Source organism: Elephas maximus, chromosome 6 (genome assembly GCF_024166365.1).
Source record: "Elephas maximus indicus isolate mEleMax1 chromosome 6, mEleMax1 primary haplotype, whole genome shotgun sequence".
Taxonomy (NCBI): Eukaryota; Metazoa; Chordata; class Mammalia; order Proboscidea; family Elephantidae; genus Elephas; species Elephas maximus.
In genome coordinates this window covers 135,637,419-135,653,978 of record NC_064824.1, presented here as the reverse complement: position 1 = coordinate 135,653,978, position 16,560 = coordinate 135,637,419, and the positions used below count along the sequence as shown (strand labels likewise).

General features: G+C 39.4%; 1 protein-coding gene across 12 annotated transcripts in view; it reads left to right on the top strand.

Moving 5' to 3' along the window:
• USP40 (ubiquitin specific peptidase 40) overlaps positions 1 to 16,560 on the top strand; it is an 85,245-nt gene that overhangs the window by 39,320 nt on the left and 29,365 nt on the right. For all 12 annotated transcript variants that reach the window (XM_049888491.1, XM_049888487.1, XM_049888486.1 and 9 more), the window contains 6 exons: positions 2,154 to 2,476; positions 4,139 to 4,262; positions 5,431 to 5,488; positions 12,266 to 12,319; positions 13,117 to 13,205; positions 14,456 to 14,542. In XM_049888491.1, coding sequence (XP_049744448.1) covers positions 2,154 to 2,476; positions 4,139 to 4,262; positions 5,431 to 5,488; positions 12,266 to 12,319; positions 13,117 to 13,205; positions 14,456 to 14,542 — 735 coding nt within the window. The remainder of the gene's footprint in view (positions 1 to 2,153; positions 2,477 to 4,138; positions 4,263 to 5,430; positions 5,489 to 12,265; positions 12,320 to 13,116; positions 13,206 to 14,455; positions 14,543 to 16,560) is intronic.

The following is a 16,560-nucleotide window of genomic DNA, read 5'->3' as shown; positions in this document are numbered from 1 at the left end:
GTTAATCACCACCCTCCGCCTACTCACCCCACCCACCTCCCAAAAATAAACAAGCAAATAAAAAGCCTGCACACCTCCTCCTTGCCTCCGAACAACTTCACCTCCAGTTATCCGAGGCCCTGTTCCTGGGAGTCACCTCTGACTGTCCCCCCCCACACACCCCGAGTAGTCGTCAAGACCCGTCCGTTCTCTCCCTTCTTGGATCTCAAAGCCATGCACGTCTTTATCTCCACTGTTTATTTTAGTTCACACCGTCACCTTTCCTGAGTAGACTGCCTCAGCTACTTTCTATATAATTGTAATATCTCTTAACGAGCATTCGTTCAAAAAAGGACAAATAAAAGTAAAATGCATAATCTGATCCCTATCACTGTCTTGCCCAAAAAGGCAATAGTTTCTCCTGGTCTTAAGCAGAAACATCGCAGTTCCTTCCCATGGTCCTTCAAGATCTAACCCCTCTACCTCTGCGTACTTCCTTTCCTTCCCTTGCATCCTGCACTCCGGCCATGCCAGTCTCCCCCCGGGCCCTAGGGCATGCTGCTCCTGCTGCTAGGCCTGACCTTCCCTCCCGCTCACTGCCTCTCCCACCCTCTGCTCCTTCTTCCCCTGCTCAGCCTGGCGGAATCAGGTTCTTTTCCAGCATCCGTTGTAAATTACCTTTTCTCTTAGGTCCAGATTGGATGTCCTTTCCTGCACAGCCCTTACCACTCTCTGCAAGTCTCTGTCGGAGTATTTTTCCCTTAACAGCCCACTGAGCTCGTGGGGGTACAGTGTTTTAGTCTGCTTTATATGCCCAACACTTCATGATAGACAATCTGTAAACATTTGAGCTACAAGGAGGGATAAGTACTTAGTAATTGTGGTATATTTTGAAACCAACACACCCGTCAGTGGTGACTAAACCGAAGGGTGGGCAGCATAAAATAGTGGGAGGCAGGCCAAAAGCTGGGCTGTAAAGAACCTGTCGAGTTACCATTCCTGTGGTGCATCCTGTCTTCACACCTCTGCCTGGGCTGCTACTCCCCTGGCCCTTTAAGCTTGTTGACTGCTCTCATCCTTAGAGATCCATTTGGAATGTCACCCCGTCTTTGAGACGCTCCTTAACTTCTCCAGGCAGAGCTGGTAGCTTTCTCCTACCTTTTTTGGAACTCTGATGTTACGTCTGCTCTTGTATCTATCATATTATATTGATTTGATTTTTGTACCTCATCTTATTAGATTCAAAATCTGAGTTTTTTGAAGGCAGAAACTGTCTTATTTAACTTTATAGCCTTAGCACTTAGCACATTGCCTGAAATATAATAGGGATGCCTCAAACATTTCTAGAACTAGTGGGGGTAGTGATCGCAGTGTCTCGGAAATCCTGGTCTGCTAGCCTTCACGAGGACCTATCGTATGAATGTCATTAAACCAGCTACAGTAGGGGAAGATATTGTCTCTGCTGTAAAGGCACTTAAAATTAAGATGGACTGACCACACAGAAATTGATACTATTTGAGTAATAACACATGACAGAAATAACCACAGCTAATTTTTTTTTTTTTTTTTAATACTCCTGGAGTAGTAATCGTTTTAGGTGAAAAACTGTTTCATATACAATGGTGATCTAAGGCATCTGAATAGGTAGAGAGGTTGAATAGAGCCTTCCAAAACAAGGAGTAGCTGTGACCCGTTATGTAGTAATGACTGGCGTATGCACTTGCTGGTATAGTTGATTGACTTGGTATGCACTTAGAAAGTAAGGCTGGTGAAGGACATAGGGAGATTGAGAACTTTTGATTCCAGTCTGAGAAACTAGATTTCACCTTGTGGGCAGTGGGAGTCCCTCCCACTGCTCTGTGCAGGATAATAAGGTGGCGGAGTGCTGTGTTAGGAGGTAACCCTGGTGTAAGTGGAAGAGTCCGTACGTGGAAAGTAACCCAGGGGAGCATGTCAGTAACCCAGGTGTATAAAGAGCCAGGCTAGCTCATGGTTGTGGAAATGGAAACAAAGAAAAGACGGATGAGAGAAGGTTTCAAAACAGACATTTGTGAAAATTTTACTTTACTCGAAATAAAGGATTGTTCTACAAAAGTAGTCTTACTGTGTTATTATGCTAACTTAATTTTAACAAATATAAACCATGCTAATGTTGTCTTCATGTTATGTTGTAGGTTGGCGGAGTCCAGATTCAAACTGGTATTGACTGTGAACCTCTGCTTCTGAATGTTCTTCATCCAGCAACAAGCAGAGAAGGAGAAAAGTGTCAGCAGTTGATAGAATCTCCACACGTCTTTCCATCGAATGCAGAAGTAGGCACCGTCTTCACAGCCTTAGCGGTCCCAGCGGGTGTCATCTTAATAAGCCATGCTGAATCCACGGGCGAAGAGAGCTGGACTGCTATTCCCATGGAAGACCTGAAGAAGACATTCAGAGAGCAAGGTCTCAGCAACGGAAGCTCAGTTTTAATTCAGGATTCTAATGGTGATGATTATAGGTAACTCACAAGAAGGAGAGAGAGAATTTTCTCTGAAAACTCTGATGTTTTATTTTAACAATAATAAGAGTTAAATTTCCCCTTTTATTTCTATACATTGTATTCTAGATGTCATAAATAGGAATGTTCTAGGTTTGGCAACTTGGAGAAAAAATGATACTGTAAAGTGATTTTTTGGTAAATGTGTAACTAAATAATATAGGTATCCCTGGTTTTTTTTTTTTTTTTTTTTCTCAATATAGTGTAGATTCATTGGCTACAAAGCAGAATCCTATCAAATGAATTCTGATTAGCACCCATTATAAAACTGAGGGCACATACTCACAAAGAAAATTCCTGAAATTTTTCATGGAGAAAGTATTAAGATTATAGCTAACTCCTGTGTAGGTATTTTGTTACAAGAGTCCCATAGGGCAATTCTAGTTTTCCTTGTAATTCTTTTTATGACTGTTAAGATCCTCCTAGCTGCCCATACAGGGCTGTGGGGTTATACCCTTGAGTCTCGTAAATCACGTTGGAAGCTCAGAATTTCTGCCTCTCTCTGCCTTTGCTATCCTGCCTGTGACAGTTCATCGCTATAGTCAGTGTGTCATGTACTGCAGACCCCTCCCCAAATTTCCACATATTGAAGGTCTGGAACCAGTGACCTTAGGCAAGTTACTTCATCTCTCTCTGCTCAGTTTCTTCTTCTGTAAAATGGGGGTAGTAATTAGTACCAACTTCATAGAGTTGTAAGGACTGAAAAAGTTAAGTGCTTAGAAAGTGTCTGCAGATAGTGAGTGCTAAATGTTGATGTAGCTAGCAGCGTGATCGCCATCATCCACCTTCTCGCGATTTCAAGGTAGCCTTTAGGCAACATCGTTGTGCTTAAAACTTTGTTATATTTAAGATTGCTAACTTAAGGTGGGGTCCCAGAAGAGGAGTAACTGAAAGAAGGAACAGAAATGTATTTTAGGGCTCTGGTATGTACTCCCAAAGAGGACTTCTGGTAGTCTATTTTGTGCCTGTGTATGAATTAGAGAGAAGTCACCCCTTCTCCAGCACCCTTCACTGCGTCTGTCAGAAAGCTTTAGTAGTAGCGTTACAGTTTTCTTAGAATAAGACACTCTACTGCCACCTGCTATCATAAAGTAAAACTCTGTAATAAAAATACAAATATACAGTGTATATGGTGTGAGTGACACCCCCTGGGCTGCAGCACTTTTGTGCAGTGTCAGCCTGCACAACTGTCCATGGCTGCCCAGTTGCCAGACTAAATCCAAATCACATAGGGTAGAGTCCCAGCATGGGCACTCTTCCAGAGCTGTGCTGGTGGCTCCAGTGCGCAGGTGGGGTTGAGAACCACTAATCCAGAAGTGAATACTGTTCAATTATAATGGTTGTTTTTGGAAAATATGTCAGCAGATTGTCCGTGTAAGTTAAAGAATATTTTGAGTCCTGAATGTAGACTCCATAGGGTACTGCCTACCACCACCCTAAAAAGATAACCAGTGTTCAAAAAGACAACCCAGTAGAACCTAGTCACCTTGAATCAGTTACAGTCAGGGGCCCATGGAGAGTTTTAAAAGTTGTGCCTAAGGAAAAGCCTTAATTTTCTGATCCTGTATGAGCCATAAAACTGTTATGTGGAGATGCATTTTTGAAATGTCTTTTTACCTACAGCGTGTTGACCAGACAAGGGAGATGGAGTGCTGGTCCGAATGAGACCAACTGGCTCCAAGTTAAAAACATATGCCAGTTAGAGTCTGAAGAAAAGCAAGTGAAGATAGCAGCAACTACTAACACAGTGAGTAGATTATAATTAAATGTTTGACATTTTTTAATGTAAAAATTTTTATTTAGAAAGCAATGCCTTAATCAATCAGAAACCAGTTGTCCTAATGGACTTAAGACGGCAACTTTTTTGTTTTGTTTTTTTTCCAGTTAACTATTGCTTGTTTACCTATATATTCGCCTTTAGCATTCAAGAATGTGCCAAAGCCTAAAATTGAAAGGTTGGCATTACCTATCTAATTAGTTTGTAGAATAGAATGTACAATTCTATTTTTAAGAGTCATTTCTCTATTTTTTAAACCAGGTATGCAAATATTTTGGTTTCTTTTGTGTTGTTTTGTTTTTTTAGTTTATCTTAAACTGCTCTACATTATTTACGTAGTCCCAGTTAGGTTTTATTTTTGTTTTTGTTTGTTCCAGTAATGAGTTAAAAGAAACATTGGAATGTCCTTTTCTTTGATAAAATATTGTAATTTCTTAAGGTGCATGCATATTTGTTGGTCCAGTAGAGGGGTAGCTCAGGAGACCTCTTTCCCTGATGCAGGCGGGAGTGTTTGGTGAAGTCCATTATTACGTCCGCCTGTTTCTGCCTCGGCAAATCAGGGCGTTCTGAGGAGGCTGGAGTGGATGATCTCTGACATCAGTTTTACCCCTACGTTTCCAAGATTTTATGCCCTAGAAGAAAGTAGCCTGAACTAAAAAAAAAGTTATTGAAGTAGAAATTTTAAATTTTGACTGTGGATTGGTATTATACATTTTTAGATTATTTATGCTTATTGGTCCAAATTTATCATGCTTAACATAAAAAAAGGTGTTTGCCTGCTTTGTCTCTTGTTTCCTCTCAACATAAAGGTTAGTGTTTTATCAGCTTTTTGTCTTTCCAGCTGGAATTGTTTCACTAGTTTTCTATAGGTGTCGTTTCTGTTCCAATTAACATCAATTTGGTAAAAATGTTACTGTTCTGAGATTTTGGGGGTTTTTTGTTTGTTTTGTTTTTTGACTTTAGAAAGAAAATGAAGTTCAGGGATGGAAAACACTTTTTTTTCAGATAGGCAAAAAATGCTAAATACCGGGTAATTAATACCTCGAATCCGTATGTGCATACACTGATACTCCTCCGTTCCCTCTTCTTGCATTGTTTTCATCTTATACACAGTCACTAGTTTATTTCTCTCTTTTAGGTGCTGTTTGATATTCGAATTGAAGCCATAAAGGAATTAAAATTAATGAAGGAACTAGGTAATCATTTACATTTGCTTTTTGGTTTTCTGGTTTAATTCAGTTTTGTTTTGATTTTAAAATAATAATAAAAAAAATGGAAGAGTACAAAAGTAATTTAGGGAAACTCATGTACCTACCATCCAAAATGGATAATGTTAATATTTTGTTTGTCATGTGTTTGTTCTGTTTAAACCATCGCAGATAAAATGAAAGTCTTTGATGTACTCTCCCGTAGACCTGTGTTCTCCCTTCCCGGGTGCAACCAGTGTCTAATCCATGTGTCCGTCTTGTATTAGATATATATCACGTTTACATATGTATTTATCTGTGTATATTTCTTAACTTATGTAAATTCTGTGGTACAGGATATAACATTCTACAAACTCGCTATTTGCTCAGTATTAGGTTTTCTTTAATACCTCTATTGAGGTATAATTTATATACCATAAAACTCAAGCATTTTAAGTGTATAATTCAGTGATTTTCAGTCAATGGACAGAGTTTTATAACTATTACAACCCAGTTTTAGAACATTTCCATCATCCCCAAAAAGATCCGTCATGCCCATTTGTAGACGATCTCCATTTGAGTGCTTAGCAACTACTCATGTGCTTTCTGACTCTAGAGACTTGCTTCTTCTGGCCACTTAATATAAATGGAACTGTACAGTATATAGTCTTGTGGCTGGCTTCTTTTGCTTAGTATACCATTTTTTGAGGTTCAGCCATGTTTTGGCATGTATCAACACTTTGTTCCTTTTTATTAGTTGTTCCTTTTATACTCTTCTGTGAATAGATCGCATTTCATTTTTCCATGCACCAGTTAATGGACATTGAGGTTGTTTTCATTTTTTGGCTTTTACGAATAATGCTGCTGTGAACATTTGCATGTGAGTCTTCGTGTGGACATCTATTTTCATTTCTTTTGAGTAGACACCCAGGACTGGTATTGCTGAGTCATGTGGTAACTCTATGTTTAACCTTTTGACGAACTGCCACATTTTATATTTTTAAAGAATTATGTTAAAAAAAAAGAAGAAATAAACAGACCATATGTGGCTCATGAGCCTAAAATGTTACAGTGCAACTAAATAATAGAAATAGGTGCTACTTTCAACAAAAGACCCAAGATATTTCACTGGAGAACGTATTTTTTCAACAGGTAGTGCTCGAACAATGGTATCTCGGTACGCACAAAAATGAACCTCTAGCCTCACCTCATACCATGTAAAAAATTAACTCAAAATGGATAGTAGACCTAAATGTTAAAACTGAAAACTCTACAATTTCTGGGAGAAAACATAGGAGAATATCTTTGTTACATTACCAAATGCAAGGAAACCTGTTTTTAGACAGGACATAAAACGTACACAAACCACAGGGTGCAGGGCGGGGGTGGGGGGGGCACGAATTAATTGAACTCCCCCAAAATTAAGAACTTATGCTCTTTGAAAGGCATCATAAAGGAATTGAAGATGAAAAAGCAAGCTACAGATTAGGAGAAAATATTTATAAAGCACATATTTGAAAGTGGATTTGCATCCAGAATATATAAAAAACACTTGGAACCTAATAAGAAGGCAAACAACCCAACCCAAATTGGGAGGACTGAGTGGATACTTTACCAAAGAACACCTTCCTATGAATGATCAATAACCACAGAGAAAGACGGTCAGTATCGTTAACCATCAGGGAAATGCAGACTAAAACCACAAGGACATACCACTATAGCCCAGTAAACCAAAACCAAACCAAACCCAGTGCCATCGAGTCAATTCCAACTCATAGTGATCCTATAGGACAGAGTAGAACTGCCCCATAGAGTTTCCAAGGAGCGCCTGGCAGATTCGAACTGCTGACCCTTTGATTAGCAGCTGTAGCACTTAACCACTATGCCACCAGGGTTTCCAATAGAACAGTTAAAATACTGAGAAAACAAAGTGTTAGCAGAGTGTGAGGCAACTGGAACTCCCGTATATGGCTGATGGGCGTGTGAAATGGTACAGTCACTTTGGAAAAGAGTTTGCTTGTTTCTTATAAAGTTAAACATACACTTATGAATTCTTCTGTAGATATTTCCCCAAGACAAATTAAAACATATATCTGTATAAAGACTTGTGCATACATGTTTATACCCAAAAGTGGAAACAACTCAGATGTCCAGGAGCAGGGGAAGGGATAAACAAATCGTGGTCTGTCCATACAATGGAACACTATTTACTATTTATCAATCAAAAGCAATGAACTACTGCCACATGCAAAACATGGATGAACCTTAGAAACATACCAAGCGAAACAAGCCGGGCACTAAAGAGTACATACTATATGATTCTATTTATATGAAATTCTAGAAAAAGCAAGTCTAAACTATACTGACGAAAAAGAGGAAGACCCTCAAAGAGAGGGATTGACATGGTGGCTACAACAGTGGGCTCAAGCATAACAATGATTGTGAGGATGGCACAGTACCAGGCACTGTTTCATTCTGTGCTACATAGGGTTGCTGTGAGTGGGAACTGACTCGATGGCACCCAACCACCACAACAACAAAGCTACAGTGGCAGAAGGCAGATCAGTGATGGGGTGGGGTGGGGATGGATTGCAAAGTGGCACAAGGGAATTTTGAGGATGATGGAAATGGCCTACATTTCGATGTGCTGGTAATTATTTGGATGTTCATTTTTTGCCAGACTCATTGAACTGTACACATAAAACAGCTGCATTTTAGTGTAAGCAAAGTATACCTCAGTAAGGTTGCTTAAAAGTACATGGTTTATTAAAATGGATCATAGGCCATGAATCATTGTTTTTCCCCTGTAACTCGTCTCTCTTCCTCCACTCTTTGCTCCCTCCAAACCGTTCTTCATATAGCCAGTGATCTTCTGTGTCAGTTAGAGCATAGCACTCCCTGCTCAAAGCCCTTAGTGCTTTTCCACTGAATTTCGGATAATTCCTTCACCTAGCCTACAAAGGACCCTGCATAATCTGGCCCTTCCCTAACTAACCTCGTTGTGGTTCACCTTTCTGCTTATTCCCAGTGCAGTTCCCACACCAACTTTTTGTGGGTCTCTCAGTGCACAAGCCCTCTCCCCCTGGAGACTTCTCAGAGCTCTGCTCTCGCTCTCTCTGACCTTTCTTCCCTTCACTCTGTCTGCTAACACAGCCATTCATTTGGTCTCAGCTGAAATGTTACTTCTCTTTCATCCCTGCCCACACAATCTCAGTGAATCTCCATTCTACTTCTTCCTAGTGCCTTGTACTTTGCCTTCACAGCACTTCCTGCTGTAACAACCCCTGGACTGGTGAGAATGGCATCGGCCTCACCCATTAGGCAAGGCTCTTTGAGGGCAGAGTCCAGCGTGGTTTTGTTTCCTACTATATCCCCAGCTGCTAGCACAGTGTCTGGCACGCAGAATTACACAATAATAAGTCCTCGTTGAATGAAAGTGAAAAATTTTAGGGAGACAGTATTTAAAATGCATTTTTAAAATGAGAAGTTCTTCGTATGTTCTTTCAGTTATCAAGAAAGTTTTGTTAGAATTATATGCTGGGTTCACACTGCGATAATGTAAGGTATTGAACTCAGGAATCTCAGGAAGATTCTGCTGTGGTCTAATAAAGTCAGAATTTCTAAGGCCCATGCTATTTTTAACCACTCAAAAGGCTCCCCTCCTCCCAACATCCTCCTTAAGAAATCTGTTTAGAAAAAAACCTGATGTGCGTCCTGAAAAATAGGGTATGCTGGCCCTAACCTACTGATGAGCATAAAGGTCACCTAGTATTTTAAGTCCAGGTAGTCTTTGCTTTGCACAGTTCTGAAATGCATGGATTTTAGCTACTGTGGTATTAACTATGAACAATTGCTTAAAGTACGAAGTCCACAAATCAGGACATAAACAACAGGTGCACATGGTGACAGTGACCGATCACGTCACTTATTTGAGTATCTGTTATTCATTTCACCGCACAGACGGCAAAGTGTGTAGTCGTATTGCTTCCTTTTCTCCCAGCGATAAACACACGTGACATTTTACAAAAATGGATAACCACAAAACAGAGTTGGCCAACAAAAACAACAGTACAGTGAAGAAACAAGGGTCAGGGGTTACAGAGGACGTGGCTGACAGCAGGAGAGACTCTACATCTGCAGCCAGAGGAACTTAATGAAGGCGAGCTTATTGACATAAATGAGGAAGGTGATGCCCCAGAGGAAGTGACATCAGCAAACAGCTCCACATCAAAGAAACTCTTGGGGCTACTTCATGCCACTGAAAATGCAAAAGATAAAATGTGGGAGGCTCACAAAAACGAGCTCAAAATGGATCAAAGACCTAAATATAAAACCTAAAACGATAAAGATCATGGAAGAAAAAATAGGGACAATGTTAGGAGCCCTAATACATGGCATAAACAGTATAACCTAGAAAACCTAGTGCCGTTGAGTCTATTCCAACTCATAGCGACCCTATACAGTACACAAAACATTATTAAGAATGCAGAAGAAAAACTAGATAATTCGGAGCTCCTGAAAAACAAACACCTATCCTCATCCAAAGACTTCACCCAAAGAGTAAAAAGACTACCTACAGACTGGGAAAAAGTTTTTAGCTATGACATTTCCGGTCAGTGCCTGATCTCTAAAATCTACATGATACTACAAAAACTCAACTACAAAAAGAGAAATAACCCAGTTAAAAAATGGGCAAAAGATATGAATAGACACTTCACTAAAGAAGACATTCAGGTAGCTAACAGATACGTGAGGAAATGTTCATGATCATTAGTCATTAGAGAAATGCAAATCGAAACTACAATGAGATTTCATCTCACTCCAACAAGGCTGGCATTAATCCAAAAAACACAAAATAATAAATGTTGGAGAGGCCGTGGAGAGATCGGAACACTTCTACACTGCTGGTGGGAATGTCAAATGGTACAACCACTTTGGAAATCGATTCGGTGCTTCCTTAAAAAGCTAGAAATAGAACTACCATACAATCCAGCAATCCCACTCCTCGGAATATACCCCAGAGAAATAAGAGCCTTTGCACAAACAGATATATGCACACCCATGTTTGTTGCAGCACTGTTTACAATACCAAAAAGATGGAAGCAACCAAGGTGCCTGTCAACGGATGAATGGATAAATAAATTATGGTATATTCACACAATGGAATACTACATATTGATAAAGAACAGTGAGGAATCAGTGAAACATTTCATAACATGGAGGAACCTGTAGGGCATTGTGCTGAGTGAAATTAGTCAGCTGCAAAAGGACAAATATTGTATAAGACCACTATTATAAGAACTCCAGAAATAGTTTAAGCTGAGAAGAAAACATTCTTTTGTGGTTACGAGGCGGGGAGGGAGGGAGGGTTGGAGAAGGGTATTCACTAATTAGTAGATAAGAATTACTTTAGGTGAAGGGAAAGACAACACACAATACAGGGGAGGTCAGCACAACTAGACTAAACCAAAAGGAAAGAAGTTTCCTGAATAAACTGAATGCTTTGAAGGCCAGTGTAGCAGGGGCAGGGGTTTGGGGACCATAGTTTCAGGGGACATCTAAGTCCATTGGCATAATAAAATCTATTAAGAAAACGTTCTGCATCCCACTTTGAAGAGTGGCGTCTGAGGTATTAATGCTAGCAAGCAGTCATCTAAGATGCATCAATTGGTCTCAACCCACTTGGATCAAAGGAGAATGAAGAACACCAAGGACACAAGGTAATTACGAGCCCAAGAGTCAGAAAGGGCCACATGAACCAGAGACTACCTCATCCTGAGACCAGAAGAACTAGATGGTGCCTGGGTACAACCGATGACTGCCCTGACAGGGAACACAACAGAGAACCCCTGAGGGAGCAGGAGAGCAGTGGGATGCAGACCCCAAATTCTCATAAAAAGACCAGACTTAATGGTCTGACTGAGACTAGAAGGACCCCGGCAGTCATGGCCCCCAGACCTTCTGTTGGCCGAGGACAGGAACCATTCCTGAAGCCAACTCTTCAGACATGGGTTGGACTGGACAATGGGTTGGAGAGGGATGCTGGTGAGGAGTGAGCTTCTTGGATCAGGTGGACCCTTGAGACTGTTGGTATCTCCTGCCTGGAGGGGAGATGAGAGGGTAAAAAAAAAAAAGGGGGTTAAAAGCTGGCAAAATGGACACAAAAAGAGAGAGCGGAGGGAGACAGCGGGCTGTCTCATTAGGGGAGAGAGTAATTGGGAGTATGTAGCAAGGTGTATATAAGTTTTTGTGTGAGAGACTGACATGATTTGTAAACTTTCACTTAAAGCATAATAAAAATTATTTAAAAAAAAAAAAAAATGTCAGAAGCTAGCCCAAACTTAGGAGTAGGACAGTTTGCCAAGGCATGAAAAAGATGCTGGCTTCCATATCATGAATTATGCAAGAAAAAGAAAGAAAGCACTTTTAAACTATTCTTAATAATTTTTTTTTTTACAAAGACTTTAATTCTCAGTGTTTCAACTGTTTTAAATTATAGGGTAAATGTTAATTTTTTTCATTTCCGTATACACGTATAATCAACAGTAAGAGGGTGTTTAATGTTTTGACAAATTTGTAAAGGTCATAGTTTTTCCCGTTGATTAAGATGATGTGTGTGGTTTAAGCTTGCCACGGACATTTTTATGGTTCTGTACTACTGTGCAAAGTGAAGACTGGCTGTACTTGATTTTGTTCAGTTTATTGCAGCTTCCTGCTCATTAACACAGTGGAGCACCTCGTTAGCGTCTTTGTTCATTGCAGTAACCTGCTCCTTTTTCTTTATAGCTGAGAACAGCTGTTTGAGACCTATCGATAGAAATGGGAAGCTTCTTCCTCCCGGTAAGTCTTTCTAGTAGCCTTCAAAAGCAGAGATACACTCATACCATCTATCCTCCTTAACAGTTTAAACAATGATTTCCAATCCCTAATATTCTTAAATTACCTTTTAGAAACTGATTTACAGGCTATATTGTCATCCAGACAGGCATCTTCCAGGTGTAAGACAGAAACACTGTAGCCAAATACACGGATACTTTTGCTTTCTAAAATGAACCCCTGCTTTTCTGATGATGAGACCCTCATTTTAGTCAGGGTTGTGGTCTAGTTATGTGCTCTAGCCTTATTCTCAAAGGTTTTTCATTTGCTCTGCAAATTTTATTGTAATGCCATTATGAACTGGAGCCTTTGGTCCTCCCCTCTGTAATCCATCTTGCTATTAATTTATTCATGGACAAACCTAGCTATTGACAGTAGTCACGATAGCAGCTTTAAACTTGGAAGAAGCTAGGAGATCATTCTGGAAATTTTTCTCAATTTTTCTCAATTCTGGATATCTGGCTCTTAATCTGTTTAAACCACAGCTCTTTGAACAGGTCATTTTTAATAGGTATGAATCTAGAACATTCATATCTGCCTCTTATTTCTTAGCACTGTTGCACAGATAAGAATTATATATTCTACAGTATGGAAATTGAAAAACATAACCATACTGTATTTAACCCTTTTGCATGATGTGCAACTCATTTTTTTTTTTCTTAACATTACTGATTTTCAAAGAAAGACTGACTTCAGTTTATTATTTTGCTCAGAGAGGTAGAAATGAATAGTATTCATCGTGTTATCAAAATTCTTTACAGTGCCAGACAGTTATACTTTGAAGGAAGCAGAATTGAAGATGGGAAGCTCATTAGGACTGTGTGTTGGAAAAGCACCCACTTCCACTCAGGTAAAACAAGTCTGCCTGTCACAACAGACCCAACCCACCCAGAAGCAGAACTTCTTAATTTTACAATTAGTACCCAGCTACTGCAGTAATTGTGTTGTCTCTCAACTTTTTTTTCCTTAAATGATATATTTTATTTTAGGGATAATCCATATAGTTATCTGTGATTAAATAAAAAGATACTATGTCAAAGTATATTCATAGGTCTTTTTTTGGTGAAAATTTTGTGGTTAAGGAGGATCATTACAGTTCAGTGGCCACCACTTTCAGCTACCATGTTTCATAAATACTTAGATGCACCTTTTTTTCACATTTTAACATCTCTGAAATTAGGATGCCTCTTACAGTGAGTGACATCTTGCAGTTATAGCTGACACTGCTTTTCTCAGTGGTACATAAAATGAGTCTAGCAACCTGGCATTGTAGATTTGATGAAATGTATTGATTTTGAGCTTCATTACTCTCTGCAATAATACAGTATCCTCACCGCAGCCTTCCTTGCCCTTTGCCTTTATCACTATTCATTTTCATCAGGCTGGCCTTTGCCAGAAGCCCTACCTATTTAATAAATTTTTATTACAGACTGAAGTCATGATGTTATCCTTACTGTTATTACTCTGTATCAAGGTAATCTGGACTCAGATCAGGTTCCCCATGGTTCCTGGATCCACTTCATAAATTTCTCAACTACTTCTCCTTTAATATGCTTTTTTCTTGACCTCTAGCAAATAGTAGTGCATTACACCCTGATAGGAGAAAAAGCTTCACAAGTGAGTTTGAGTTAGGAAAGCAAGATAAGGTTATATGGGACCCAACTGATAAGAGGTCAGATTTATATTTTTCCTATGGGGTCTTGAGAATTATAGTATATGAAATCCCTAGGCAGAAAATTAAATTATAACCAAAAGACTCCGAAGAAAAACTGCTGATGCTTAGTGTGTACAGTAGTTACAGGTTCCTGCAGAAAGTGATTGAGACAGAGATACAGATCGTAGTAGAAGAAATAATATCTGTGAGAGGTGTTCATTAGGAGTAAAACCATTGGTGATAAAGCATTTGGCGTTTCTGGGAAGTCACGATTGGGGTTTAAATTGTAACATTAAATTACTCAGCCTAGTCTTATTTTTATATAGCATGAGGTTTTTTTATTATTTTCATGGACCCTTGGCTTTATTTTTTAAAAAGTAAATAATACATTTTTAGAGTTTTAAAATTCAAGTTAAATTGTATTCATAGTTCTGTCTTGATCTTAGCTGTTCCTGTTCTTCACTTTGGGGAGTGACATTCAGCCCGGGACAGAGATGGAGGTCATAGTGGAAGAAACAGTATCTGTGAGAGATGTAAGTCATTTTGTTTGGTAGAGGGAGAAGTGATAACCTGTGTCAGGACTTTGAGGTCTTAAAGCTAGGGTTTACATAAAGTTCAAAGAATTTTGTGTACTAAAGGAATAGTTTTAGAAGCTTAAAAATTAGTAAACCAGTTGCAATTTCTAAGATAAGATTACTGTACTTTTTTTTCCTTTTCTGATTATCAGTAGTACTTGTTCACTGTAGAAATTTAGAATATGCAAAATTAAAATCCCTTATTATACCTTATTCCACCATTACTATCACCTTGGCATATTTTCTTCTGGTATTTTTACTCTCTATACACACGCGTCTGTCAGTTTGTCGTACTGTGGGGGCTTGCATGTTGCTGGGATGCTGGAAGCTATGCCACCGGTATTCAGATACCAGCAGGGTTACCCATGGTGGACAGGTTTCAGCTGCGCTTCCAGACTAAGACAGACTGGGAAGAAGGACCTGGCAGTCTAGTTCTGAAAAGAATTAGCCAGTGAAAACCTTCTGAATAGCAATAGAACTTTGATATAGTGCCAGAAGATGAGCCCCCCAGGTTGGAGGCATTCAAAAGGTGACTGGGAAGAGCTGCCTCCTCAAAGTAGAGTTGACCTTAATTACGTAGATGGTATCAAGCTTTTGGGACCTTCATTTGCTGATGTGGCATGACTCAAAATGAGAAGAAACAGCTGTAAACATCCATTAATAATCAGAACCTGGAATGTACAGAGTATAAATCTAGGAAAGTTGGAAATCATCAAAAATGAAATGGAATGCATAAAACATCAGTGTCTTAAGTATTAGTGAGCTGAAATGGACTGGTATTGGCCATTTTGAATCAGACAATCATATGGTCTACTATGCTGAGAATGACAAAATTGAAGAGGAATGGCATCGCATTCATCATTAAAAAGAACATTTTAAGATCTGTTCTGAAGTACAATGCTGTCAGTGACAGGATAATATCCATACGCCTATAAGGAAGACCAATTAATACAACTATGACCCAAATTTACACACCAACCACTAAGACCAAAGATGAAGAAATTGAAGATTTTTGTCAGCTTCTGCAGTCTGAAATCGATCAAACATGCCGTCAGGATACATTGGTAATTACTGGTGATTGGAATGTGAAAGTCGGAAACAAAGAAGAAGGATCGTTAGTTAGAAAATATGGCCTTGGTGCTAGAAACAATGCCAGGAATTGCATGATAGAATTTTGTGAGACCTATGACTTCTTCATTGCAAATACCTTTTTTCACCAACATAAATGGCAACTATACACAAGGACCTCACCAGATGGAATGCACAGGAATCAATCAACAACATCTGTGGAAAGCTCAGTATCATCAGTCAGAACAAGGCCAGGGGCCGACTGGAACAGACCATCAATTGCTCATTTGCAAGCTTAAGTTGAAACTGAAGAAAATTAGAACAAGTCCACGAGAGCCAAAGTACAACCTTGAGTATATCCCACCTGAATTTAGAGACTGTCAGGAATAGATTTGATGCATTGAACACTAATGACTGAAGACCAGAGAAGTTGTGGAATGACATCAAGGATTTCATACATGAAGTAAAAGAGCTGACCAGAAGATTTCAAAGGGCAGCTCCAGAAGACAAAGTATTATAATGACATGCGCAAAGAGCTGGAGATGGAAAACCACAAGGGAAGAACACTCTTGGCACTTCTCAAGCTGAAAGAACTGAAGAATAAATTCAAGCCTTGAGTTGCAACAGTGAAGGATCCTATGGGGAAAATATTAAATGATGCAGGAAGCATGAAAAGAAGATGGAAGAAATATAGAGTCACACTACCAAAAAGAATTGGTAGACGTTCATCCATTTCAGGAGGTAGCATAAGATCGAGAACCAGTGGTTCTGAATGAAGAGGTCCGAGCTGCACTGAAAGCATTGGTGAAAAACAAGACTTTAGGAATTGACAGAATATCAATTAAGATTTTCATCAAATGGACACAGTGCTGGAACTGCTATCTCGTCTATGCCAAGAAATTTGGAAG